The sequence below is a fragment of the Anomaloglossus baeobatrachus genome, chromosome 1 (assembly GCF_048569485.1).
Source record: "Anomaloglossus baeobatrachus isolate aAnoBae1 chromosome 1, aAnoBae1.hap1, whole genome shotgun sequence".
Lineage (NCBI taxonomy): Eukaryota > Metazoa > Chordata > Amphibia > Anura > Aromobatidae > Anomaloglossus > Anomaloglossus baeobatrachus.
Genome location: NC_134353.1, coordinates 35883180 through 35906360, shown reverse-complemented (window position 1 = coordinate 35906360; position 23181 = coordinate 35883180). Strand labels below are relative to the sequence as shown.

Here is a 23181-nt window from a genome sequence, read left to right as displayed (position 1 = left end):
TTAGTTATGCAGATTATTGTCATGTCACTGCATTGTTACTGTTTTGCTTCTAAAAATCAAAATTTTATTTTTTATTATTTTGTTAGTAATTTGTTAATCCTCATTTGGCTGTCACCCCTCCTGAATCCTTCCCGATCAGATTCCAGCATGTCTCCATAGATCATCACAGGTCTCTACTCCACGTTCCCAGTGTTGGTGTATACTGGTCAGGTCTCTCCTCCACGTTCCCAGTGTTGGTGTATGTCATGATGTATTTTACCTTCTCACTGTATTTGCTGTAATACTATGTCAGGATGTGATGTCACTTTCCTTTGGTTGTACTTACTGAACACTTTGAAATGTCTTGGGATGTAAGTAACCATACCTTCCCCCCATCTCCTGTGTCTCTGGGCCCATAATGCAATTATCTCTTGTCCACACAGCCAGGGGAACTTCTCATTGTTTCGTAAGCAGTGGATAACGCCAACTACACAAACCTGTAGACATCTCGGAGCCAACCTTCTAGAATCTTCTAGTGGGCCCAACCATTGCATAGACCCCTACCCTTGAGGGGCGGGCCCACGAGCTCAAACAATTCACTCCTGTTTCTAAATGCAGTTGGGAGTTGAGTTTTTGAAGAGGAAGGGAGCGAGATCTGAATCTGCGGACAGACCTCGCCGTCCAGTGGATTGTGTGGGATTTCTGGGACTCTGAAAAGGACTATTACGTTGTGATCTGGCACTTTGGATTATCGGGAGGTGCCCCCGAATCTGTTTTATTTGGACTTGTCGTGTGCTGTTCCTGTATTCCTGTTAGTAAACCTGTTGGATCATCCTCGGCCTGTTGTCTCTCTTTGCTCTGATGTACACCCCGTCACAAACTGGTGGCAGCGGCGGGATCAGAGCAGAAGAAATGGAGGACAACAGCCAATCGACGTCTGAAACCAGAACCTCAGGATACAGGAACTGGACTGTGGCGAGTCTACAAACAAAGGCCCGTGAATTAGGTGTCGGCTACAAAGGACTCTCTAAGGAGCAACTAATTGAGGCATTGGAACACGCTTGCCTGCAAGATGGCACCGAGGAACAATTTCCACAGCAAGGGGAGCAAAGACGGGAGCCGGAGGTGAATACCCAAAAAAGTCAATGGGTTGTGTGGTACAAGGAAAAGATGGCACTGCTTGGAGATGAGGCCACCATAGAAGATAAGAGGGAGGCCATGCGTGGAGCTGAAGAGAAGGAGCGCAGGATGGAGGAGATGGCATTGCTGGATAAGCAGCTCGCTGTGGAAGCCGCGAGAGGTTCCAGACAGACTGTAACCCCAGCACCCATCATGAGGGAACTTCCCAGAGTGTCCCGCAAAGACTTCAAGCAGTTTAATGAGGCTGCTGGTGACATTGAGGGCTTCTTCCAGGACTTTGAGCATCAGTGTCGATTAATGGAAGTCCCAGAAAGGGAGCGCGTCCGGCATCTGGTTGGGCTCTTAGAGGGTGGAGCTGCTGCAGCCTATAGAGCTATGGACCCTCGGTGGAACTGTGAGTATGCGGATATTAAACAGACTATTCTAGAACATTATGCTGTAACGCCAGACACTTACAGGACTCAGTTCCGTACTCTAGCATGTGATGAGGAAGTGTCCTTCAAGATGTATGCCCACAAACTCAAACATCTGTGGCATCGTTGGTTGGAGGCAGAGGAGGCCTTAACCTTGGAGACCGTCCTCCAGGTCCTCCTAAAAGAGCAGTTTTACTTCAAGTGCCCCGCTGAGATCCGGGAATGGGTGCGTGAAAGGAGACCAGCCACTGTGGAGGAAGCTGCAGCTCTAGCTGATGAGGCTCTCACCATCAAGCCTCAGTGGAAAAAACTACTACCCAGTGAGAAAAAAAACACCAACCCCCCAACGCTGGTGGCCCCTGGTCCTTCTGGCCCCAATGTTCACCATCACCCTAGACCGTCAACTCATGGGGACCTTCGTGTGACTGTGCCTCGCATTACTCATGCTCCACCTTTGGGAATACGACGCGGAGGAAGAATCCCAGAGCGCAGATGTTATGGATGTGGGCAGCCTGGGCACATGCAATTCCAATGTCCAGGTGTTCGTAGACAGAACAGCTACAGACCGCCTTTGCCTGTTCATTACCTACAGACACCTTCACCAGGAGAAGAGCTGGATTCTGTGCCTGATGACTTGCCAAGTGACTCAGATATCCTGGCTCCCCTACCCGGAGTCTATGGGGTGCGAGCTCCAGCCACCTGTTCTTCTGATCTTCAGGACAAACATCTACAGGAGGTCGTGCTGGATGGCCAAAAAGTTGTTGGCTTCCGTGACACTGGGGCTTTCCTCACCATAGCCGATCCCCGAGTAATTCAACCACAAGCAATTCAAAAGGGACCAGGAATTGCCATTGAACTGGCAGGAGGTACCCAGAGATATATTCCAAGAGCGAGTGTGACCCTGGATTATGGCTTTGGGGCAAAACAATGTGTGGTCGGTGTGATGAGCGGCCTCCCTGCAGACGTTCTTCTAGGAAATGATGTGGGGAATCTTCATTGCCACTTTGTCGGTGCGGTAACCAGAAGTCAAGCCAAGAGAGCAGCCCATGTGGACGTGTACAACCCATCCATGGAACTGAGGCCACCAGAACTGCCATTACAGCCGGTGAGTGATTCTTCTTGTGGGGATAATATGAATGTTACTTGGGACAAAGTTCAGTTTAGACAAGAAGTAGAGACTGACCCCACCCTTGCTAGTTTTAGAACTCGGGCTGAAATAGGGCAGCTAGGGGAAAACGGAGAAAGAATTATCAGAGAAAATGGACTTCTGTATCGGGTTGCCAATGCCGACTCCCTAGATAAGCCCTGGACTTATAGCAAACAGCTGATTGTTCCTCAGAAGTACAGAATTCCCCTATTACACCTGGCTCATGACATTCCTACGGCTGGCCATCAAGGCAAAACCCGCACCGAGAGACGATTGACTCAAACTTTTTATTGGCCGGGGATTTCCCAAGCAGTGGCGCATTTCTGCCGAACTTGTGACATATGTCAGCGTAGAGGGCGACCCGGAGATCACCCAAAGGCACCCCTGCAACCGCTCCCTATAATAGAAGAACCCTTTCAAAGAGTAGCTGTTGATATCATTGGACCTCTGGCTAAACCAAGTAAATCTGGAAAGCAGTACATTCTCACTGTTGTGGACTACGCCACCCGATATCCAGAAGCCGTGGCCTTGTCAAGTATCTCTGCAGCCAAGGTGGCCGAGGCCTTGGTTATTATTTTTACCAGAGTAGGATTCCCCAGTGAGATCTTGTCGGACCAAGGCTCCCAGTTTATGTCAGAGTTGGTCCAGTGTCTGTGGCGCACCTGTGGAGTACGAGCGATCCGAACGACCCCGTATCATCCCCAAACAAATGGACTTTGTGAACGATTCAACGGCACTCTGAAGAATATGCTGAGGGCCTTCACGGACCGAGATTCAGACTGGGAGAAGTACCTACCCCATCTCTTGTTTGCCTATCGGGAAGTTCCCCAGGAGTCCACTGGGTTCTCCCCCTTTGAACTACTCTATGGAAGAAAGGTCCGAGGACCCTTAACCCTGCTCAAGGAATACTGGGAGGGGCAAGTTGAAGATACAGGAACCCCTGTTGTCCCTTATGTCCTAAAGCTGCGAGAAACCTTGGCCCAACTTGCTAGTTTTGCACAGAGTCATTTGCGTATGGCTCAAACCAGACAGAAGACATGGTATGACCGTAACGCACGCTATCGGGAGTTTGTAGAAGGACAACAAGTCTTAATGATTGTTCCCCATCGGCAGAATAAACTGCAGACCACATGGGAGGGTCCCTTCCGGGTTCTCAGAAAACTGAATGATACCAATTACCTTCTTGCTTTAGATGATCAGGGGCTAAGGCAAAAGACTGTCCATGTGAATATGATTAAGGAGTACCATGACCGGAACATTCCAATGATAGCAAGCTGTCGGTTGGCTTCAGAAGATGGTCAAGAGGATGAGGACTCTCTACCTGATCTCGTGGAAGCAGCGAGAGCCCCATCCACTGTGGAACAGGTTCCCCTGGGAGATTACCTGGACTCCTTACAGAAAATCCAGATGCTGGAAGTGCTTCAACAGAGACGGGCTGCTTTCTCATCCCAACCAGGTCGAACCACCGTCACCCAACATTATGTGGACACTCAGGGCATCCGTCCCATACAACTGGCTCCTTACCGGGTACCTGAATCAGTTCGAAACACCATGCAGCACGAACTGGAGGAGATGTTACAGCTTGGGGTAATCCAGGCCTCCCATAGCCCTTGGGCCTCCCCTGTGGTGTTAGTACCCAAGAAGGATGGGAGTACTCGATTTTGTGTGGACTATCGGCGACTAAACGACCATACCGTCAGCGATCCTTACCCAATGCCTCGTATTGACGAACTTCTAGACCGACTGGCTGGGTCCCGATATGTCACTACCTTGGATCTCAGTAAGGGATACTGGCAGATCCCTCTAACGGATGAAGGGAGAGAACGGTCCGCTTTTATAACCCCCTTTGGTCTGTATGAATTTCTAAGCATGCCTTTTGGAATGAAAAATGCCCCGGCCACCTTCCAGAGAATGGTGGATCAGATCCTCCGGGGATGTGATGACTTTGCTTGTGCCTACTTGGATGATATCGCCGTCTTCAGCCACACATGGGAGGAACATCTGAATCAAGTAGCCATTATTTTGGACCTGATTCTTGCAGCCGGCCTAACTATTCGACCCGATAAATGCCAATTGGGGATGGGGGAAGTCCAGTACCTAGGACATAGAGTGGGAGGAGGGAAGCTCCGACCTGAGCCTGCCAAAATCCAGGCTATTAGAGACTGGCCTGTACCCCAAACTAAGGAACAAGTTATGGCTTTTCTGGGCACTGCCAGTTATTACCGAAAATTTGTTTCTCATTTCAGCTCTGTGGCCAAGCCTCTTACCGACCTGACCAAGAAAACAATGCCCCGGCTGGTGATCTGGACTCCAGCCTGTGATGAGGCTTTTAACCGGCTGAAGGATGCTTTGATCTGCAATCCTGTCCTGGCTGCTCCAGACTACAAGAGGAGATTCATTGTGCAGACGGACGCCTCTGCTTATGGACTGGGAGCTGTCCTCAGCCAGGTGAATGCAGCTGGGGACGAGCACCCCATCGCCTATCTCAGCCGGAAACTGCTGGACCGAGAAGTGGCCTATGCAACTGTTGAGAAGGAATGTCTGGCTGTAGTGTGGGCCCTTAAGAAACTACGGCCGTATCTGTATGGACGGGAATTCACTGTGGTTACTGATCACAATCCCCTCACCTGGCTGAACAGAGTCTCTGGGGACAATGGACGCTTACTGCGATGGAGCCTGGCTCTGCAGCCCTATAACTTTACCATACAATATAGAAGGGGCAGCCAACACCAAAATGCAGATGGACTGTCCAGGCAAGAGGAGCCTTGAGTCCTGTCAGCCATGCCTGCGTGTACTTAACCAGCGACCTGTAGAGGTCCCTAGTACGTACACAAGTTGGGAGGGGAAGGAATTGTCATGATGTATTTTACCTTCTCACTGTATTTGCTGTAATACTATGTCAGGATGTGATGTCACTTTCCTTTGGTTGTACTTACTGAACACTTTGAAATGTCTTGGGATGTAAGTAACCATACCTTCCCCCCATCTCCTGTGTCTCTGGGCCCATAATGCAATTATCTCTTGTCCACACAGCCAGGGGAACTTCTCATTGTTTCGTAAGCAGTGGATAACGCCAACTACACAAACCTGTAGACATCTCGGAGCCAACCTTCTAGAATCTTCTAGTGGGCCCAACCATTGCATAGACCCCTACCCTTGAGGGGCGGGCCCACGAGCTCAAACAATTCACTCCTGTTTCTAAATGCAGTTGGGAGTTGAGTTTTTGAAGAGGAAGGGAGCGAGATCTGAATCTGCGGACAGACCTCGCCGTCCAGTGGATTGTGTGGGATTTCTGGGACTCTGAAAAGGACTATTACGTTGTGATCTGGCACTTTGGATTATCGGGAGGTGCCCCCGAATCTGTTTTATTTGGACTTGTCGTGTGCTGTTCCTGTATTCCTGTTAGTAAACCTGTTGGATCATCCTCGGCCTGTTGTCTCTCTTTGCTCTGATGTACACCCCGTCACAGTGTATACTGGTCAGGTCTCTTCTCCACGTTCCCAGTGTTGGTGTATACTGGTCAGGTCTCTTCTCCACGTTCCCAGTGTTGGTGTATACTGGTCAGGTCTCTTCTCCACGTTCCCAGTGTTGGTGTATACTGGTCAGGTCTCTTCTCCATGTTTCCAGTGTTGGTGTATACTGGTCAGGTCTCTTCTCCACGTTCTCAGTGTTGGTGTATACTGGTCAGGTCTCTTCTCCACATTCCCAGTGTTGGTGTATACTGGTCAGGTCTCTTCTCCACATTCCCAGTGTTGGTGTATACTGGTCAGGTCTCTTCTATACGTTCCCAGTGTTGGTGTATACTGGTCAGGTCTCTTCTCCACGTTCCCAGTGTTGGTGTATACTGGTCAGGTCTCTTCTCCACGTTCTCAGTGTTGGTGTATACTGGTCAGGTCTCTTCTCCACATTCCCAGTGTTGGTGTATACTGGTCGGCTCTCTTCTTCATGTTCCCAGTGTTGGTGTATACTGGTCAGGTCTCTTCTATACGTTCCCAGTGTTGGTGTATACTGGTCAGGTCTCTTCTCCACGTTCCCAGTGTTGGTGTATACTGGTCAGGTCTCTTCTCCACGTTCTCAGTGTTGGTGTATACTGGTCAGGTCTCTTCTCCACATTCCCAGTGTTGGTGTATACTGGTCGGCTCTCTTCTTCATGTTCCCAGTGTTGGTGTATACTGGTCAGGTCTCTTCTCCACGTTCCCAGTGTTGGTGAATACTGGTCAGGTCTCTTCTCCACGTTCTCAGTGTTGGTGTATACTGGTCAGGTCTCTTCTCCACATTCCCAGTGTTGGTGTATACTGGTCAGGTCTCTTCTCCACGTTCTCAGTGTTGGTGTATACTGGTCAGGTCTCTTCTCCACATTCCCAGTGTTGGTGTATACTGGTCGGCTCTCTTCTTCATGTTCCCAGTGTTGGTGTATACTGGTCAGGTCTCTTCTCCATGTTCCCAGTGTTGGGGTATAATGGTCAGGTCTCTTCTCTACGTTCCCAGTGTTGGTGTATACTGGTCAGGTCTCTTCTCCACGTTCCCAGTGTTGGTGTATACTGGTGAGGTCTCTTCTCCACGTTCTCAGTGTTGGTGTATACTGGTGAGGTCTCTTCTCCACGTTCCCAGTGTTGGTGTATACTGGTCAGATCTCTTCTCTACGTTCCCAGTGTTGGTGTATACTGGTCAGGTCTCTTCTCCACATTCCCAGTGTTGGTGTATACTGGTCAGGTCTCTTCTCCACGTTCCCAGTGTTGGTGTATACTGGTCAGGTCTCTTCTCCATGTTCTTAGTGTTGGTGTATACTGGTTAGGTCTCTTCTCCACGTTCCCAGTGTTGGTGTATACTGGTCAGGTCTCTGCTCCACGTTCCCAGTGTCGGTGTATACTGGTCAGGTCTCTTCTCCACATTCCCAGTCTTGGTGTATACTGGTCGCTCACTTGGGGATGTATACAGCTGTTTTTTCACCCACAAGTGTTGGATTGGATTAAGGTCTGGGGACTGTGGGGACAATCCAGCTCTTCTACTTCATTGTCAGTGACCCATTTCTTCTCCAGACTCGCCGTATGCTTCAGGTCGTTCTCCTGCTGTAACACTATTTCGTCCTTTTCATACCCGTAGTACTCGAGTGTATGAAGTTATTCGTCTTGTAGGACACTCACATATAGCTCAGCATTGAGACCACCATAAATCCTGGTCAAGTGTCCATAACCTTTGGCTGTAAACCCCCCCCCCCTTCAAATGATCAGGCTTCCCCCACCGAACTTGACAGTTGCTTCCATTTCTCCATCCATTAGCCCTTTTTTCAGACCTATTTGCCCCCACCAGAGCAGTCTATTCACTTTCGTCTCATCGCTCTAAATCTCCCGTTTCCAATCTTCTACTTTTCGTACTTTTTTTGTAAACTTGAGCCAATGTGTCTTATGATGATATTAGAGTTGCGGCTTCTTCACCTTATTTCGGGCGACCATTCCAGACTTGTGTAACGTGCGTCGCATGGTGCTTCATGACCGTCTGTGATCTCACTATTATGAAGCACACGAGCCGCCTCCACTGCCGGGTGTCACCAGAACTGATAGACCTTGTGAGGAGCGACTTGTTGACTGACATTTTAGCCCGGACGTCATCTCTTGGCTTTTGAATGGATGGACGGACTTCATTTCTTAATCCTCCACCTGTCATGGCCTCACATGATGCAGTTTAGCAATTTTCTTGGGAGCTGGATGATGCGGTTTCTCATTTTTTGGGAAATCTTCATGGCTGCTCCTATATTCAAACCAGTTACTTTTGCCTTGGAATCAACCCAATAACACACTGAGTTATTAGGGAATGTGAGAACAGGTTGTGATTTGTAGTATACAGGAGGAAAAAGCTTTTTCCACCATCAGGAGCAAAACAGTAACAATGGGGTGTCATGACAAGTATCTGCATAACTAATCAAATGCTAAATAGCTGCAAGTCACATTTATGTATCAGATAACCAAGATGATTGTCTATAAAATGAAGGTTGCCTCCCACTCAAAGATGTAGAGGATGGTGAGATATGGAGCCTGAAGGTCAAAAGATCAAAGCATTGTCTAGTATTAGATGTCTGATGGCGCTTGGTAGCATCATACAGTGTCTGATGGTGCTTGGTAGCATCATACAGTGTCTGATGGTGCTTGGTAGCATCATACAGTGTCTGATGGTGCTTGGTAGCATCATACAATGACTGGTGGTGCTTGGTAGCATCATTCAATGACTGATGGTGCTTTTTTTAGCATCATCCAATGACTGATGGTGCTTGGTAGCATTATATATTAATAAGATAATCTTATATATGTGTCCTTGCTGTGTACTGTGTAATAGCCGTGTCTGACCGTACAGGGACATGGTCTGATCATACCACAGCTCCTGGGGCCGGGGGTGACACAAATGATATACAGATCGTACAGCGTGGGATCACAGGTGCAGTTTTCTGTGAGGTAAAACATTCTTAAACAAGCAAGGAAATATTTTACCTACCAGAAAGAAATCAGATATGATCCTGTGCTGTGTTATCTGTATACCCCAGCCCAGAAGCTGTGGTATGATCAGACCATGTCCCTGTACGGTCAGACATGGCCACTTCACAGCACATAGCAGGGGCACATACATAACAAAAAAAAAAAAAAGTAAACTTCCACTTATGAAAATTATTATTATTCCAAAATCTATTGTTTAAAATGTACTTTGCTCCTGCTTCAATCCCCTAAAAACAAACCTAGGAGTCACAGCGGGCCTCCCCCTCCTCCATCAGGAGTCACAGCGGGCCTCCCCCTCCTCCATCAGGAGTCACAGCGGGCCTCCCCCTCCTCCATCAGGAGTCACAGCGGGCCTCCCCCTCCTCCATCAGGAGTCACAGCGGGCCTCCCCCTCCTCCATCAGGAGTCACAGCGGGCCTCCCCCTCCTCCATCAGGAGTCACAGCGGGCCTCCCCCTCCTCCATCAGGAGACACAGCGGGCCTCCCCCTCCTCCATCAGGAGACACAGCGGGCCTCCCCCTCCTCCATCAGGAGTCACAGCGGGCCTCCCCCTCCTCCATCAGGAGTCACAGCGGGCCTCCCCCTCCTCCATCAGGAGTCACAGCGGGCCTCCCCCTCCTCCATCAGGAGTCACAGCGGGCCTCCCCCTCCTCCATCAGGAGTCACAGCGGGCCTCCCCCTCCTCCATCAGGAGTCACAGCGGGCCTGCCCCTCCTCCATCAGGAGTCACAGCGGGCCTCCCCCTCCTCCATCAGGTGTCACAGCGGGCCTCCCCCTCCTCCATCAGGTGTCACAGCGGGCCTCCCCCTCCTCCATCAGGAGTCACAGCGGGCCTCCCCCTCCTCCATCAGGAGTCACAGCGGGCCTCCCCCTCCTCCATCAGGAGTCACAGCGGGCCTCCCCCTCCTCCATCAGGAGTCACAGCGGGCCTCCCCCTCCTCCATCAGGAGTCACAGCGGGCCTCCCCCTCCTCCATCAGGAGTCACAGCGGGCCTCCCCCTCCTCCATCAGGAGTCACAGCGGGCCTCCCCCTCCTCCATCAGGAGTCACAGCGGGCCTCCCCCTCCTCCATCAGGAGTCACAGCGGGCCTCCCCCTCCTCCATCAGGAGTCACAGCGGGCCTCCCCCTCCTCCATCAGGAGTCACAGCGGGCCTCCCCCTCCTCCATCAGGAGTCACAGCGGGCCTCCCCCTCCTCCATCAGGAGTCACAGCGGGCCTCCCCCTCCTCCATCAGGAGTCACAGCGGGCCTCCCCCTCCTCCATCAGGAGTCACAGCGGGCCTCCCCCTCCTCCATCAGGAGTCACAGCGGGCCTCCCCCTCCTCCATCAGGAGTCACAGCGGGCCTCCCCCTCCTCCATCAGGAGTCACAGCGGGCCTCCCCCTCCTCCATCAGGAGTCACAGCGGGCCTCCCCCTCCTCCATCAGGAGTCACAGCGGGCCTCCCCCTCCTCCATCAGGAGTCACAGCGGGCCTCCCCCTCCTCCATCAGGAGTCACAGCGGGCCTCCCCCTCCTCCATCAGGAGTCACAGCGGGCCTCCCCCTCCTCCATCAGGAGTCACAGCGGGCCTCCCCCTCCTCCATCAGGAGTCACAGCGGGCCTCCCCCTCCTCCATCAGGAGTCACAGCGGGCCTCCCCCTCCTCCATCAGGAGTCACAGCGGGCCTCCCCCTCCTCCATCAGGAGTCACAGCGGGCCTCCCCCTCCTCCATCAGGAGTCCCAGCGAGCCTCCCCTTCCTCCATCAGGAGTCACAGCGAGCCTCCTCCATCAGGGCGAGTACAGGTGAGTGTATTACAGACCCGCGGAGGGCGAGTTCAGAGGAGTGTATTATGGACCCGCGGAGGGAGAGTACAGATGAGTGTATTATGGACCCGCGGAGGGAGAGTACAGATGAGTGTATTATGGACCCGCGGAGGGAGAGTACAGGTGAGTGTATTATGGACCCGCGGAGGGCGAGTACAGAGGAGTGTATTATGGACCCGCAGAGGGCGAGTACAGAGGAGTGTATTATGGACCCGCGGAGGGCGAGTACAGGTGAGTGTATTATGGACTTATGGAGGGCGAGTACAGGTGAGTGTATTATGGACCCGCGGAGGGCGAGTACAGGTGAGTGTATTATGGACCCGCGGAGGGTGAGTACAGGTGAGTGTATTATGGACCCGCGGAGGGCGAGTACAGATGAGTGTATTATGGACCCGCGGAGGGCGAGTACAGATGAGTGTATTATGGACCCGCGGAGGGCGAGTACAGAGGAGTGTATTATGGACCCGCGGAGGGCGAGTACAGGTGAGTGTATTATGGACCCGCGGAGGGCGAGTACAGGTAAGTGTATTATGGATCCGCGGAGGGAGAGTACAGGTGAGTATTATGGATCCGCGGAGGGAGAGTACAGGTGAGCGTATAATGGATCCGCGGAGGGAGAGTACAGGTGAGTGTATTATGGACCCGCGGAGGGCGAGTACAGGTGAGTGTATTATGGACCCGCGGAGGGCGAGTACAGGTGAGTGTATTATGGACCCGCGGAGGGCGAGTACAGGTGAGTGTATTATGGACCCGCGGAGGGCGAGTACAGATGAGTGTATTATGGACCCGCGGAGGGCGAGTACAGGAGAGTGTATTATGGACCCGCGGAGGGAGAGTACAGGTGAGTGTATTATGGACCCGCGGAGGGAGAGTACAGGTGAGTGTATTATGGACCCGTGGAGGGCGAGTACAGGTGAGTGTATTATGGACCCGCGGAGGGCGAGTACAGATGAGTGTATTATCGACCCGCGGAGGGCGAGTACAGGTGAGTGTATTATGGATCCGCGGAGGGCGAGTACAGAGGAGTGTATTATGGTTGTCTGATGAGACCAAGATAAACTTATTTGATTCAGATGGTGTGAAGGGAGTGTGGCTGCAACCAGATGAGGAGGGCAAAGAGAAGTGTATCCTGCCTACAGTCAGGCATGGTGGTGGGAATATCATGGTTTGGGGCTGCATGAGTGCTCCCAGCTGTAGGGGCTAGATCATTGAGGGAACCATGAATGCCAACATGTCCTGTGACATACTAAAACAGAGGATGATCTCCTCCCTTCATATTCCAATATGATAACGACCCTAAACACCTCCAAGACCACCACTACCTCGCTAAAGAACATGAGGGTGAAGGCGCTGGACCAGCCGAGGCTGTCCAGACCTAAACCCTATAGAGCATCTGTGGGACCTCTTCATATGGAAGGAGCGCAAGTTCTCTAACATCCACCAGCTCTGTGATGTCATCATGGAGGATGGAAGAGGATTAAGCGGCTCTTGTGAAGCTCTAGTGACCTCCATGACCAAGAGAGACTGTCGTGCTGGTAAATAATGGCGGCCACACAAAATATTCACAATTTGGTCATTTTCACTTAGGGGTGTACTCACTTTGTTGCCAGAGGTTTAGCCATTAATGTCTGTGTGTTAAGTTGTTTACCCTGTTATACAAGCTGCACACTGACACTGCACATTGTATCACAGGGGCAGATCTGCAGTGCTGTCCCAGGAAAAGACAAAATATTTACACAAATGTGAGGGGTGTACTCACTTGTGTGATATACTGTTTGGAGATATAAAAACACTCCATACACACGTACACAGTATGACACTGTACATCGCACGCTGCACACACACAGTATATACGCTGTACGCACACACACACAGTATATACGCTGTACGCACACACACACACAGTATAAACGCTGTACGCACACACCCACACAGCATATACGCTGTACGCACACACACACACAGTATATACGCTGTACGCACACACACACAGTATATACACGCTGTACGCACACACACACAGTATATACACGCTGTACGCACACACACACAGCATATACGCAGTACGCACACACACACAGCATATACGCTGTACGCACACACACACAGCATATACGCTGTACGCACACACACACAGCATATACGCTGTACGCACACACACACAGCATATACGCTGTACGCACACACACACAGCATATACGCTGTACGCACACACACACAGCATATACGCTGTACGCACACACACACAGCATATACGCTGTACGCACACACACACAGCATATACGCTGTACGCACACACACACAGCATATACGCTGTACGCACACACACACAGCATATACGCTGTACGCACACGCACAGCATATACGCTGTACGCACACGCACAGCATATACGCTGTACGCACACGCACAGCATATACGCTGTACGCACACGCACAGCATATACGCTGTACGCACACGCACAGCATATACGCTGTACGCACACGCACAGCATATACGCTGTACGCACACGCACAGCATATACGCTGTACGCACACGCACAGCATATACGCTGTACGCACACGCACAGCATATACGCTGTACGCACACGCACAGCATATACGCTGTACGCACACGCACAGCATATACGCTGTACGCACACGCACAGCATATACGCTGTACGCACACGCACAGCATATACGCTGTACGCACACGCACAGCATATACGCTGTACGCACACGCACAGCATATACGCTGTACGCACACGCACAGCATATACGCTGTACGCACACGCACAGCATATACGCTGTACGCACACGCACAGCATATACGCTGTACGCACACGCACAGCATATACGCTGTACGCACACGCACAGCATATACGCTGTACGCACACGCACAGCATATACGCTGTACGCACACGCACAGCATATACGCTGTACGCACACACACAGCATATACGCTGTACGCACACACACAGCATATACGCTGTACGCACACACACAGCATATACGCTGTACGCACACACACAGCATATACGCTGTACGCACACACACAGCATATACGCTGTACGCACACACACAGCATATACGCTGTACGCACACACACAGCATATACGCTGTACGCACACACACAGCATATACGCTGTACGCACACACACAGCATATACGCTGTACGCACACACACAGCATATACGCTGTACGCACACACACAGCATATACGCTGTACGCACACACACAGCATATACGCTGTACGCACACACACAGCATATACGCTGTACGCACACACACAGCATATACGCTGTACGCACACACACAGCATATACGCTGTACGCACACACACAGCATATACGCTGTACGCACACACACAGCATATACGCTGTACGCACACACAGCATATACGCTGTACGCACACACAGCATATACGCTGTACGCACACACAGCATATACGCTGTACGCACACACAGCATATACGCTGTACGCACACACAGCATATACGCTGTACGCACACACAGCATATACGCTGTACGCACACACAGCATATACGCTGTACGCACACACAGCATATACGCTGAACGCACACACAGCATATACACACAGTATATACACTGTACACACACAGTATATACACTGTACACACAGTATATACACACTGTACACACACACAGTATATACACACTGTACACACACAGTATATACACTGTACACACACACAGTATATACACACTGTACACACACAGTATATACACTGTACACACACAGTATATACACTGTACACACACACACAGTATATACACACTGTACACACACACACAGTATATACACTGTACACACACACAGTATATACACTGTACACACACACAGTATATACACTGTACACACACACACACAGTATATACACTGTACACACACACACAGTATATACACTGTACACACACACACACAGTATATACACTGTACACACACACACAGTATATACACTGTACACACACAGTATATACACTGTACACACACACACAGTATATACACTACACACACACACAGTATATACACTGTACACACACACACAGTATATACACTGTACACACACACACACAATATATACACTGTACACACACAGTATATACACTGTACACACACACAGTATATACACTGTACACACACACAGTATATACACTGTACACACACACAGTATATACACTGTACACACACACAGTATATACACTGTACACACACACAGTATATACACTGTACACACACACACACAGTATATACACTGTACACACACACACACAGTATATACACTGTACACACACACACACAGTATATACACTGTACACACACACACACAGTATATACACTGTACACACACACACACAGTATATACACTGTACACACACACACACAGTATATACACTGTACACACACACACACAGTATATACACTGTACACACACACACACAGTATATACACTGTACACACACACAGTATATACACTGTACACACACACAGTATATACACTGTACACACACACAGTATATACACTGTACACACACACACAGTATATACACTGTACACACACACAGTATATACACTGTACACACACAGTATATACACTGTACACACACACAGTATATACACTGTACACACACACAGTATATACACTGTACACACACACAGTATATACACTGTACACACACACAGTATATACACTGTACACACAGTATATACACTGTACACACACAGTATATACACTGTACACACACAGTATATACACTGTACACACACACACAGTATATACACTGTACACACACAGTATATACACTGTACACACACACACAGTATATACGCTGTACACACACACAGTATATACGCTGTACACACACACAGTATATACACACACAGTATATACACACACAGTATACACACAGTATATACACTGTACACACACACAGTATATACACTGTACACACACACAGTATATACACTGTACACACACACAGTATATACACTGTACACACACACAGTATATACACTGTACACACACACAGTATATACACTGTACACACACACAGTATATACACTGTACACACACACAGTATATACACTGTACACACACACAGTATATACACTGTACACACACACACAGTATATACACTGTACACACACACAGTATATACACTGTACACACACACACAGTATATACACTGTACACACACACAGTATATACACTGTACACACACACACAGTATATACACTGTACACACACACAGTATATACACTGTACACACACACAGTATATACACTGTACACACACACAGTATATACACTGTACACACACACAGTATATACACTGTACACACACACAGTATATACACTGTACACACACACAGTATATACACTGTACACACACACAGTATATACACTGTACACACACACAGTATATACACTGTACACACACACAGTATATACACTGTACACACACACAGTATATACACTGTACACACACACAGTATATACACTGTACACACACACAGTATATACACTGTACACACACACAGTATATACACTGTACACACAGTATATACACTGTACACACACACAGTATATACACTGTACACACAGTATATACACTGTACACACACAGTATATACACTGTACACACACAGTATATACACTGTACACACACACAGTATATACACTGTACACACAGTATATACACTGTACACACACACAGTATATACACTGTACACACAGTATATACACTGTACACACACACAGTATATACGCTGTACACACACACAGTATATACACTGTACACACACACACAGTATATACACTGTACACACACACAGTATATACGCTGTACACACACACAGTATACACACACACAGTATATACACACACAGTATACACACAGTATATACACTGTACACACACACAGTATATACACTGTACACACACACAGTATATACACTGTACACACACACAGTATATACGCTGTACACACACACAGTATATACGCTGTACACACACAGTATATACGCTGTACACACACACAGTATATACACTGTACACACACACAGTATATACGCTGTACACACACACAGTATATACGCTGTACACACACACAGTATATACGCTGTACACACACACAGTATATACGCTGTACACACACACAGTATATACGCTGTACACACACACAGTATATACGCTGTACACACACACAGTATATACGCTGTACACACACACAGTATATACACTGTACACACACACAGTATATACACTGTACACACACACAGTATATACACTGTACACACACACAGTATATACACTGCACACACACACAGTATATACGCTGTACACACACACAGTATATACACTGTACACACACACAGTATATACACTGTACACACACACAGTATACACACAGTATATGAGTGCCGGTCAGTGACACACTCAGTACACACTGTACAGCACACGTACACCGTGTCCCGGCGCCGGCGCGCAAGCCGTGCCCTCACCTGAAGCGGCCCCCGCAGTGCTGGCACTGCTCTCCGGTCCAGCCGGGCTCGCACTGGCACTGTCCGCTGGCGGGCTGGCACACGCCGTTCACACAGGGCTTGTCGCAGTCCTTGGCCTCCAGCTCCGGGCACACGCACAGCTGGAGCAGCACGAGCAGCAGCCCCGCCGCCCGCATGTCTGCCCCGGGCCGCCGCCGGCGCTCGCTCTCCGGACTCCTCCGCTCACTCCGATGTCGTCACTGGGCTGCCAGGCCTGACCCGGGGGCGGGGCTCTCCGCGGTCACGTGTGCGCTGCGCTCCATTCTGGGAGCGACCACTCAGGCAGGAGGCCGGGGGAGACGCTGTCGTGTCCTCACCGCTCCTCAGTGGTCTGCGCTGCGCCGTCTCCATGGAGACCATGCTAGCTTCCTCCACTCTCATGTCAGACCACACGACATGTGCACAGGATCGGACTATGAGCAGCAGCATAACCCCACCCAGAGGGGCTGCCCCTCCACACAGGCCCTGCTGCTCTGTCATCATGTCATTCTGTGCCAGAGGACGCCACAGGGGAGAATGGTCATCTGTGGGAGGATAGACTGAGTGATGATCAACTATAGGAGGATAGACTGTGTAATAATCATCTATAGGGAGGATAGACTGCATAATAATCATCTATAGGGAGGATAGACTGTGTAATAATCATCTATGGGAGGATAGACTGGATAATAATCATCTATAGGGAGGATAGACTGCGTAATAATCATGTATAGGGAGGATAGACTGTGTAATAATCATGTATAGGGAGGATAGACTGTGTAATAATCATCTATAGGAGGATAGACTGTGTAATAATCATCTATGGGAGGATTGACTGGATAATAATCATCTATGGGAGGATAGACTGGATAATAATCATCTATAGGGAGGATTGACTGGATAATAATCATCTTTAGGGAGGATTGACTGCGTAATAATCATGTATAGGGAGGATAGACTGTGTAATAATCATCTATGGGAGGATAGACTGGATAATAATCATCTATAGGGAGGATAGACTGCGTAATAATCATGTATAGGGAGGATAGACTGTGTAATAATCATCTATAGGAGGATAGACTGTGTAATAATCATCTATAGGAGGATAGACTGTGTAATAATCATCTATAGGAGGATAGACTGCATAATAATCATCTATAGGGAGGATAGACTGCGTAATAATCATCTATAGGGAGGATAGACTGCGTAATAATCATGTATAGGGAGGATAGACTGTAATAATCATCTATAGGAGGATAGACTGCATAATAATCATCTATAGGGAGGATAGACTGTGTAATAATCTTCTATAGGGAGGATAGACTGTGTAATAATCTTCTATAGGGAGGATAGACTACATAATAATCATCTATAGGGAGGATAGACTGCATAATAATCATCTATAGGAGGATAGACTGTGTAATAATCATCTATAGGGAGGATAGACTGCGTAATAATCATCTATAGGGAGGATAGACTGCATAATAATCATCTATAGGAGGATAGACTGTGTAATAATCATCTATAGGGAGGATAGACTGTGTAATAATCATCTATAGGGAGGATAGACTGTGTAATAATCATCTATAGGAGGATAGACTGCGTAATAATCATCTATAGGGAGGATAGACTGCGTAATAATCATCTATAGGAGGATAGACTGTAATAATCATCTATAGGAGGATAGACTGCGTAATAATCATCTATAGGGAGGATAGACTGCGTAATAATCATCTATAGGGAGGATAGACTACATAAAAATCATCTATAGGGAGGATAGACTGCATAATAATCATCTATAGGGAGGATAGTGTCACGCTCCCCGGGTCCCCTGCGCTGCCCTCCGGCTCACCTGTCACGCTCCCCGGCTCTCCTGCCTCGCTTCCCGGTTCCTCGGTCCGGTCACCGCCGCTCCCCGCTCTCCAGCATCCATTGCCGGCGCGTTCCCGGCGTCCTGGTCCCCGCTCCCGGCGCCCGTCGGCTTCTCAGCCACAGCCCGGCCCTGCTGCTTCCTCCTCGCAGCTTCCTGCTCTGGCTTCTGGCACTCGGGCCGCGCGCATGCGCATTAGGGCGCGCGCGCGGTCATTGACCCTTTCTTAAAGGGCCAGCGTCCATTAACAGGAAATGATGCAAACAGGTACAGGGTATAAAGGGGTTTAATGTCCAAGTGGGCGGGGCCTGATCTTCGTGTTTCTTAAGCTAGGAGTCAGGTCTCCTAGTGTCTCTATGATATACTCACCTATCTCTCTTGTAGAGCCGTGCCTGCCTCTCCATCCGGTCCTGCCGAATCCCGAACCCCGAACGCTGCCTATCTGCCATCCTGACAGTCCGCACCATCTCGGATCCCTGCGGTGACCCGTCATCTCGCTCCAAAGGTTCCGGACCCCGCCTGACATCTTCTCGGCTTCCGAACCTGAGCTGCGTCACCCGGACTACCATCAGTTACTCCGTGGTCCCAGGGACTTCTCCGTTATACTCTTGTGCACGGACTGTTCTGCTACATGTAGTGCTCCAGCTACCGGACCCCTTACCACCATCAAGGAGTTCGGCCCAGTGGATCCACCTCCTGGGTCTGCCCGTCCACCTGGCCCTGACAGTAAGATCAGGCCATGGATCCCGCTGCAGCACTAGCAGCCGTACAGGAGGAACTCCAACGCCAGCGTGAGACTCAGACCCGCATGCTGCAATTCATGTCTTCTGTGGACGCCCGCCTGAACACGCTACAAGCGTCAGTTACGTCTTCAGCATCCCGGGCTTCCACTAGTCAATCCACGGCTCCAGCTCCCGTGGCGACTTCTTCGGATGCTTCCAGACTTCGTTTGGCCTCACCACCCCGGTACGCCGGGGACCCCAAGACCTGCAGGGGATTCTTAAACCAATGCTCCCTCCATTTCACGCAGCTGCCGCATTTGTTTGCCTCCGACCAAGCCAAGGTCGCCTTCATCATGTCCCATCTAGAGGGTGAGGCACTGGCGTGGATGAACCCCTTGTGGGAGAAGGGGGATCCTGTTACCACGAACATCCAGGACTTCCTGCAGGCATTCCGTGGCACCTTTGATGAGCCCGGACGCGCCTCCGCGTCTGCTTCATCTCTTCTCCGCTTACGTCAGGGGACTCTGACGGTGGGTCAATACGCAATCCGGTTTCGCACCTTGGCTTCAGAACTCGGGTGGAACAACGAGGCCCTAACCGCCGCCTTCTGGGAAGGACTCTCGGGGCGAATTAAAGATGAGCTGGCGGGTCGTGACGTACCGACCACCCTGGATGCCCTGATTGCCCTATCGACTCGAGTGGACATTCGCTTTCAGGAGCGATCCAAGGAACTGTCCCGTGAGAGACGTCCGGTACGGCATTCCTCTCCTCCGCAGAAGCCCTCCGTACTTCAGTCATCGACAGCTGGGGTCCCCGTCCACGAGCCCATGCAGATCGACCGAGTGCGGCAGTCTGAACAACGTCGAGCAGAGCGGCTCGCCAAGGGTCTCTGCTTTTACTGCGGAGAGGGCACACACCTGCTACGCTCCTGTCCAGAGAGGCCGGGAAACTCCAAAGCCTAGGGTTGGTAGGAGAGGCCACCCTAGGTGCTGGGACTCTCTCAGACCCGGTTACATGGACTGTGCAAGTGACAACGGGAGAGACGCGGTTCACGGCTGAGGCATACCTCGATTCCGGGGCAGCAGGCAATTTCATCCAGCAGGCCACGGTGGACAAGTACCAGGTGCCTGTTACTCCACTCGACAAGCCCCTAGTGATTGCCTCTGTGGATGGGAGACCCCTCTCTGACACCATCTCCTGGATTACCAGGCCGGTCGAACTACGTATCGGTGCCCTGCACACCGAGAACATCGCTCTCTACGTCCTCCCACACATGTCCCATCAAATCCTGCTGGGACTTCCCTGGTTACGGACACACGAACCATCAGTCAGCTGGGGTACTGGCGAAATCACCCGATGGGGCTCTTCGTGCCATGAGAAGTGTCCGAAGACCATACAACCCATCCGACGACCTCCGGTTCCAGAGAACCTACCGGGACTGCCCTCGGCCTATTGGTCCTTCGCGGACGTCTTTGATAAAAAGGAATCTGAGGTACTTCCGCCACATCGTCCTTGCGATTGTGCCATCGACCTGCTCCCAGGAACAACACCTCCTCGAGGACGGATATATCCATTGTCTCCAGCCGAAACAAGGGCCATGTCTACTTACATCACAGAGAGCCTGGCTAGGGGATTCATTCGGAGATCCTCCTCTCCTGCTGGAGCAGGCTTCTTCTTCGTCAAGAAGAAAGAGGGCGACTTACGCCCATGCATAGACTACCGGGGATTGAATCAAATCACCGTCAAAAACAAGTACCCTCTGCCGCTCATCCCCGAATTGTTTGACCGGCTTAGAGGAGCTCGTGTGTTCACCAAGCTGGATCTTCGGGGTGCTTACAATCTGGTACGCATCCGCTCTGGGGACGAATGGAAGACCGCGTTCAATACGCGCGATGGGCACTATGAATACTGCGTGATGCCCTTCGGCCTGTGTAACGCCCCAGCCGTCTTTCAAGAATTGGTGAACGACGTTTTCCGGGACCTTCTCTACGTCTGTGTGGTAGTGTATCTGGATGACATCCTTGTCTTCTCTCCGGACCTCCAGACCCACAGAGAGAACGTACAGCTGGTTCTACAAAGACTGAGAGAGAATCGTCTGTACGCCAAGTACGAGAAGTGTGTCTTTGAGCAGTCTTCTCTCCCCTTCCTGGGGTACATCATCTCCGATACCGGACTGCAGATGGATCCAAAGAAGGTCTCCTCCATTCTCAACTGGCCTCCTCCTTCTGGACTGAAGGCAATCCAACGCTTCCTGGGGTTCGCCAACTACTACCGCCAGTTCATCCCTCACTTCTCTGCTCTGACTGCCCCTCTCTCCGCTTTGACCAAGAAGGAGGCTAATCCAAAGGACTGGTCACCTGCGGCCGACGCCGCGTTTAGCTCTCTGAAGCGGGCATTTGCCTCCTCTCCTGTACTCCACCGTCCGGAGTTAAACCGCCAGTTCACCTTGGAGGTGGATGCCTCCTCCTCGGGAGCCGGAGCAGTGCTCATGCAGAAGTCCTCCTCCGGGAAGATGGTGACTTGCGGATTCTTCTCCAAGAGCTTCTCAGCGCCTGAACGCAACTACACCATCGGTGACCGAGAGCTACTGGCAGTCAAACTGGCTCTGGAGGAATGGCGCTACCTTCTGGAAGGAGCAGTGTACCCCGTGATTATTTACACGGACCACAAGAACCTGGAATACCTGCGGTCCGCTCAGCGACTGAACCCACGGCAAGCCAGGTGGTCCTTATTCTTTGCCAGGTTTGATTTCCAGCTCCATTTCCGACCCGCGGACAAGAATGTACGCGCTGATGCCTTGTCCAGGTCTTTCATGCCCATGGAGCAGGAGGAGGAGACTACCCAACCCATCATCTGTCCTAGTAAAATCATTCCGGTGGCCCCTGTCACCCTGGCCCAGATACCGCCCGGGAAGACCTATGTCTCTGAGACTGACAGGCAAAAAGTGTTACACTGGGGTCATGCCTCGAAAACAGCCGGTCATGCTGGTCAGAAGAAAACATGGGGTGCGATTGTACGTCATTACTGGTGGCCATCCCTTCGCACGGACGTCTCTGCTTTTGTCTCTGCCTGCTCCTCTTGTGCCAGGAACAAGACGCCCAA

At 50.3% G+C, this 23181-nt stretch overlaps 1 protein-coding gene across 1 annotated transcript in view; it reads right to left on the bottom strand.

The window, feature by feature from the left end:
• The window catches only part of ATRN (attractin), a 189553-nt gene extending 171787 nt beyond the window's left edge, over window positions 1-17766 (bottom strand). Inside the window, 1 exon segment of the mRNA XM_075346398.1 lies at window positions 17470-17766. Within this exon segment, the coding sequence (XP_075202513.1) occupies window positions 17470-17645 (176 nt within the window). The 5' untranslated portion in view covers window positions 17646-17766.
• Window positions 17767-23181: the final 5415 nt, after the last annotated feature.